This window comes from Xenopus laevis, chromosome 1S (assembly GCF_017654675.1).
Source record: "Xenopus laevis strain J_2021 chromosome 1S, Xenopus_laevis_v10.1, whole genome shotgun sequence".
Lineage (NCBI taxonomy): Eukaryota > Metazoa > Chordata > Amphibia > Anura > Pipidae > Xenopus > Xenopus laevis.
This window is the reverse complement of record NC_054372.1, coordinates 101,332,188-101,339,548: the sequence shown is the minus strand read 5'-3', so window position 1 is coordinate 101,339,548 and position 7,361 is coordinate 101,332,188. Positions and strand designations below refer to the sequence as shown.

Below are 7,361 nucleotides of genomic sequence, written 5' to 3'. Positions count from 1 at the left end.
CCCATGAATGACCCCCTGAAGTTGTTTCATGTTACCCTTTATTCCTGCACCACCTGTATAAGAGGGGTTTAGTTACTATGTACTCCTAGTATCTTTATTTTACATACCCTCTCTACACCCACATGTACCTCCTTTAACTCCCAGTACATAACTTTGTTGCAACATTCCCATGTCAAAGGGTATAAAAAGCATATTTCCCATTCTTGCGAGTGCAGAACACATTAATAAACCTTGTTTATCTTTTCACCTTAAGTGGTCTCCAGCTCCTCAATATCCCCAACATTACTGATGGCAAACACACTTAAAACAAACCATCCCAAAATAAACCTACTGTAGATAGGAGCAAAGTAATCTAAACTACTTATAAACAAACAATTGAGATTTGGTTGGTTCCACCATTATGGGTTGTCCAAGGCAATCTCCATTAAAGAGACCCTACTGGATTTAAAACCTCAATCTATAAGCAAATCTATGAGCATTTGAAGAGAACTGTGAAATCACATATTTTAACCTATATGCAACTAGCAAAGAGACAAGATAAGTTCTACCTCCAATCTCTATATTGTCTTGACATTATAAAACTGCTACAAAACATCGCTCACATCCAGCACCTTAAACAGAACCACTGCCACTACTTAGACAAACAGAAAGTGTATTTATGGTGTACAGTACCTATTAATATATTTCCACTTTATTTCCTTTGTGTCTCCTAGATTCAGAACACGACTTTTCCGAGAAAGGATTATAACATTTTTAGTTCACAACATTTGCACACATTTTCATTCAGATTCAGTTTGCTGGCTAATGCTGCCTGAAAGAGAAAATAAAAATGTAAGTATTATTTCTAAGAAGAATGATTATCATTTGTCTAAAAAACATTTTAATGTATTTATCCCCTGCAACTGAAAATTCGGCATAGTGGCCTGCTCTGTTGTCTAAAGACAGAGGTGGTACAATTGAAATGTCAAAAGTATAAATGTCAACAGGGCATAGGCATTTTGGATTTCTAGCTAGCATAAAGTAAATGTATTTTGTTACTCTAGTTTTTTTTATAACCACGGTGTTAAACATGATTCTATGTTATGGAGGCACATGCACAATGCTATGCTACAGCAAACGACAAACCATTGTTGTTGTACCATTTAAATTTTTCAGAGTCCGATTTTGACTCATTCATATACAGTATCATCAGGCCTGACAGTCTATCCCATCTGCTGAGCACTGCTACAGCTCTGCATTTAATCTGATTGTTGGCTCAAGGGCAAAACAAATTATCAATTTAATCTGGAGCCAACAGTGAAAGGGTTGGTTCACCATTAAGTTACTATTTAGTACGTTATTGAATAGCTAATTCTAAGGAACTTTTCAATTGATCTTTTCTGTTTTATAGATTTTGAAATATTTGCCTTTTTCTTCTGACTACAACTACCAACTTTCAAATGAGGGGTCACTGACCCTGTCTGAAAAACGAATGCTCTGTAAGGCTACAAATGTTTTTCAGGCCCTCTCGCTTATTCATATTTCAGTCTCTTATTTAAATAAATGCCTGTTTGCTAGTGTAATTTGGACTCTGGCAACCAGATGGTAAACTGGAGAGCTGCTGAATAAAAAGTAAATTAACTTGAAAAATCACAAATAATAAAAAATTAAAACCAATTATAAATGATTTCAAAAATATCACTGTCTTTATCATACTAAATGTTAATTCAAAGGTGAACAACTCCTTTAAAGAACATCTAAACCAAAAAAATGAATTCATATGGACTTACTCAGGGTGCATCTCTAAGCTCACCTAAAAGTCGCCAAAGCTTTTCTTTGTTCCAAAGGTTAAGGTAAAATGATGGGTTTGAACCCCATTGTGAATTAGGAAACTCATGTGAGGTTTTATTGAAGAAAGCTTGTGTTAAAAATGCACAGGCAATCGTAAATAGGCCCTCCATGTCAATTTTATAATTTACACACAAATTGGGAGAATGTAATAAAAATTGGTAGGAAAAACTATTTCCAGTGTGAAAAATGTATGCCTTTGTGCAAATGTAATATTGCAAACTCAGAAACTTTTAGCAAACACTCCAACAATGGAAGAAAGATTGTGAATGTTATAGTTTGCACCAGTGCACAGTGTATGTAATAAAACTTCTTACTGAAAAAGTTATGTTTCCTCCAAAAGATTATGACAACGTATAAAACTATCATTTGGGACAAATAACGCACATTATGTTATAGTATTATATAGATTATAACATAACAAGTTCGCATTAACACATGTCACCACCATTCATATTTTTACCCTAAAGTTTTTTTCTCTGTAGGAGAATTCTGAAAAAACATTTCTGTAAATTTCTACTTGGATCAATAGCATCTGTCATCACTCTTCATGTTGCTTTGCACTTAAATAGTTTCTATGACCCCAATATAGTTACTGATAAAAAAGAAGAGTTGTTTTTTGCTCATGCTCCTTTGGCAAACCAACCTATCGAGTTACCCCACTCTGAATGCAAGGAAAACAGTTCTGCCCATAGCTTCACCAATTTTGATAAAGAACCTCAGAACATGAAGGATTTTTTGACCTACCAACATTGCAGGAACTTCCCACTACTCCATGACTCCCCCATGAAGTGTGGTGGAGCAGCTAACTCAAAGGAAGTCTTCCTCTTGCTCGCCATCAAATCCTCTCCTGCGAACTATGAGCGCCGGGAAGCTGTGCGAAAGACATGGGGAGTGGAGAAAACCTACAATGGAGTTCAAGTAAAGAGAATTTTCCTCATTGGAATCCCAACACCACAAATAGAGAAGAAGAGGATGATGCAATTGATAAGTACCGAGAGTCAGGTGTATAATGATGTATTACAGTGGGAGTTTTATGACACCTTCTATAATTTAACTCTGAAACAGGTTATATTCCTGAGCTGGTTGGAAGCCAGGTGCCCTGGAGCTCAATATATTTTTAATGGGGATGATGATGTTTTTGTAAACACTATTAATGTGGTATCTTACCTACAGAGCCTAGGCAAAGGCGGAAATAAGCGCCACCTATTTGTAGGGGCTTTGAATGAAGGTATGCCTCCAGTTCGAGAGTCAAACAGCAAGTACTATGTTCCAGAGACACTGTTTAATCGAACTGAATTTGATCCTTACTGCGGAGGTGGAGGTATCCTTATATCGAGTTTCACAGCCAATTGTATACTTAGGGAATCACAGCATATCCCTCTCATCCCCATTGATGATGCCTATCTAGGGATGTGCTTGAAAAGGGCTGGTCTTAAACCCAATAACCATGAGGGAATCAAAACTTTTGGAATCCAATTGGCACGTGTGGATTCATTTGACCCCTGCTATTACAGAAACATTCTGATGGTGCACCGATTTGTGCCTTACGAGATGCTGATTATGTGGAAGGCCCTGCAGATTACAGAGTTGAATTGTTCATGGACATTAACTTTAACCAAAGGACTCAATGTCTAAAAACGTTCAATTTAAGGTGAGACAGCAGAGCATTATTGCAATTATTATACCTAAAGCTATGGTTACTATGTGCATTCATGATTAAAAAAAAATCTACTACTAATGGTTAAGGTATAACTAACGAAAGTTAATTAGGTACACTGAATATCAATGCAAGTGATAATTGCAGAGAGCAGATATTGTATGGTATCAGTTAGAGCTGTAACTGATAAGCCATGTTGATATACCCAAATACAATGAGATAATAACCCAGGGCAGTATTTCTATACTATAAACCATTCAATAAATCACATCCTTTCCACACTGACATGAACACAGGAAACTATATAAATAAATATAGACTAGAAATCTTGAAAACCAAGCTTGGAAACTGAATATCTGTGTGACTGAAAGGAAAAAAAATGTCAGATCAACACGAAAAATTGTGAAATATGACTGTAAGGGTTTGAAAAGGCTGCATAATATGGGGAGGCCCATTTATTAAAGGTCGAATTTTAGAGCTATCTGATTTTTCTCTAATAAATACAACTTTATTCACAATTCGAATGGTATATTATTTATGAAAAAGTTAGAACGTCTAAAATTCGATAAAATAATACCGACCTGAAAAAAACCTTGTTAGATTTTTTTGACTTTGACATTTTTTTTCTCCCATTGGAGTGTATGAGTGTCATTTTCACGGTGAAACCTGGTGAAAAATTTCACTCATCACTAATATCTAACTAACATCTGTGGCTGCGGCGTTCTGCGGCTGCACGCATAAAACCTGAACGCAGGAGAGCGCAGCTTCAAATGCCCGTGAGTAAGGGCCCTTAGTATAGCGAGCATAATTGCAATCTTTGATAAGCAAAAAGCACTAGTATTCAAGGTTAAAATAATGCAACCTTTGGGATGGACTTATGGTGACAGGAGACATGGGGGAGGGGGTCCAAACTGTATGTATCACTTAAGACAAGGTAAAAGGACCCCTGGCTTTAGTATATAAATATTCTGGTATAAATTAAGGTTGTAAAAAAAGCTTTTTAATCGGTCTGAAAGGAGATTAATACCCCCAGAAAACTGATGTAAACTTACTGAAAGTAAACTTACATTCATTATCTATATTTACCATTTTCTAAAATATTAGTACAGGTATAGGATCCCTTATCCGGTAACCCGATATCCAGAAACCCCCGAATAGCTTCCATTTTATCAAAATAATCCAAATTTTTAAAAATGATTTCCTTTTTCTCTGTAATAATAAAACAGTAGCTTGTACTTGATCCCAAATAAGTTATAATTAATCCTTATTGGAGGCAAAACCAGGTTATTGGGGTTATTTAATGTTTAAATTAATTTCTAGTAGACTTAAGGCATGAAGACCCAAATTACGGAAAGATCCGTTATCCGGAAAACCCCAGGTCCCGAGCATTCTGGAAACAGGACCCATACCTGTAATATTAGACTGATAATGCAAGGCTTTTGGCTAAATAGATCTCTTCAAGTCAGATTCATCAATTCTAGGTTTAATTAAATACAAAATGTACATAGAAAATACAGTATATAAACAGTGAGGGTCGCTAACACATGTGTAACACCTATTTGGCTTTATTATTATTATTATTATTAGTCAAATACCCACTAGCAGAGTAGAGCATTGGCTACATGCGACTTACACAACAGGGTCAGAGCCTTCGCCAAGTGGAAGCTATCCCTTTAAGGTGTAGTATAACTACAACACACAGGCAGGTTAAGTGCTATAAAAGATAGAATGGACGCCAGGAGTTTCTTGGTGAAACAAAAGGTGGATGTTTATTATGCCTAAAGCAAATGACCACAGGTTTTACTCACGTATGAGTGGAGGTGATAGTAGTCGATAACACAGCAGGATGGTAATGTACAAGCAGATCACACAGGAACAACAAGATGGTTATCACTCACAGAGAAATCAATAGTCAAGTGTACATCAATTCCCATTTGACCGACATTGCCAGTGAGGGGATCGGGATCAATCAGGTAGGGTACAGGGTCCTCTGCTAACCTAGATACCTATCAACTGAGTTCCCTGCTCTAAAGGCAAACAGGCCTTGTGGGACGCTACTCCCTGCTATCAATCCTCGACGGAGCAACAACTGCTCTTGCTGAGTAATGCTATCGGTCTTACTCTCTCTAGAGAGTCTATAACAAGAACTAGTCTGTGCTGACTTATCCCTCATTCACGGGTTGCCTGGTCCCGACTTAGATCTCCACAGGTCCCTTTGGAGTAAATGACTTTACTGGGGCCTTGGTGATCCCAGACTCAATGGGAACCACCTAGCAGCATAGCACCAGGAGCCAAAGAGGAAGAGGCCACTCCCTGCACAACACTATATAGCAGTGTGGCAGGGGAGTGTCATTGCACTCTTTGACCAATAGATATAGCTGTTACATTTATATGTCATAAGGGCTTGTGCTCAATAACAAAGGCTATAGCTTGATAAAAGGCCACATCGGCCTGAAATGTTGCTGACCAGGTTTGCCATGAAATTGTGAATTAAGGCATTTTTAAACTACAAAGTGCTGTACGAAGAATTTTTATTATGAAACACAAGCACACACAGGGCACTTGATATATATTTTTTTAATTTACCTGTCCAAAATCCAAGGGCAGAATGCTCGGGACCTGGGGCTTTTCAGATAATAGATCCTTCCATAATTTGGATCTTCATACCTTACGTCTGCTAGAAATTCATTTAAACATGAAATAAACCCAATAGGCAGACTTTACTTCCAATAAGGATTAATTATATCTTAGTTCAGATCCAGTACAAGCTACTGTTTTATTACTACAAACAAAAAGGAAATAATTTTTAAAAATTCGATTTTTTTTTGTATAAAATAGAGTATATAGGAGACACGCTTCCTGGATAACGGGTTTCAGGATAAAGGACTGGTTAACTGGCAGACATTGACCCACATCTCTTTTTGAGCTTATTAAAACCTAAATTCTAGCATGGATATTTCCACACATCTGAAGAGCAAGTGAATGAAATATAATTTGCAGAAATCTGATTAAAGGAAAACTATACCCCCCAAACAATGTAGGTCTCTATTAAAAGATACTGAGTAAAACAGCTCATGTGTAAAACCCTGCTTCATGTAAATGAACCATTATCATAATAATATACTTTTTTAGTAGTATGTGCCATTGGGTAATCATAAATAGAAAATTGCCATTTTAAAAAATAAGGGCCGCCCCCTGAGATCGTAAGATTCACTGTGCACACATACAAACCACATGTAAGGTCACATGAGCCAATTAACAGACAGAGTTCTGCCTTTTGCTTCCTCACTTCTTCCTGTTACAGTTAGTGTTGTAGTATTTCTGGTCAGGTGATCTCTGAGGCAGCACAGAGATGTAAAAGGGCAACATTTATGTAAATATATATTCCAGTTTGGTAAGATTCTTTAATATGTCATTCAATTTGATATAAACTATCTGTTGCTTAAGTATTCATTTTGGGGGTATAGTTTTCCTTTAACGGACAGAATAGGGATAGACAATAGGAACAGAATGAGGACAACAAAACAGAAAATTCCGTATTTGCCATTATTTTATTCTATGCATTTTAAAACAATAAGCAAATATACTGTGTGAAAGAAACAGAATAAAATGTTTTGTGTGACTTTATATTTAATCTTTGTATCAAAATTGATAACAGCATAACACTGATCAGGCTGCACTGATCAGATTGGATCTCTTTAAATCAATTCTGACTTCAGATTCTTTTTTTTCCACTAGAAATTGTTTGAAAAAGTAACATTTTTATAGGTTTTCGAGGTATTCATATTTTTTAGAGCATCTTTCAGCATTTTTTTCCATTCATACTTTTTATATTCGGATCTTTTAATAAATTCAATGACAATCGTAGCTTTAG

The 7,361-nt window shown here is 36.4% G+C and overlaps 1 protein-coding gene across 1 annotated transcript; it reads left to right on the top strand.

Moving 5' to 3' along the window:
* Positions 1–708: 708 nt before the first annotated feature.
* On the top strand, positions 709–3,520 carry LOC108703688 (acetylgalactosaminyl-O-glycosyl-glycoprotein beta-1,3-N-acetylglucosaminyltransferase). Its single transcript, XM_041580008.1, has 2 exons — positions 709–831; positions 2,313–3,520. Coding segments are annotated over exons 1-2 (1,155 nt in total). The 5' UTR covers positions 709–829; the 3' UTR covers positions 3,466–3,520.
* The last annotated feature ends 3,841 nt before the right edge of the window (positions 3,521–7,361 follow it).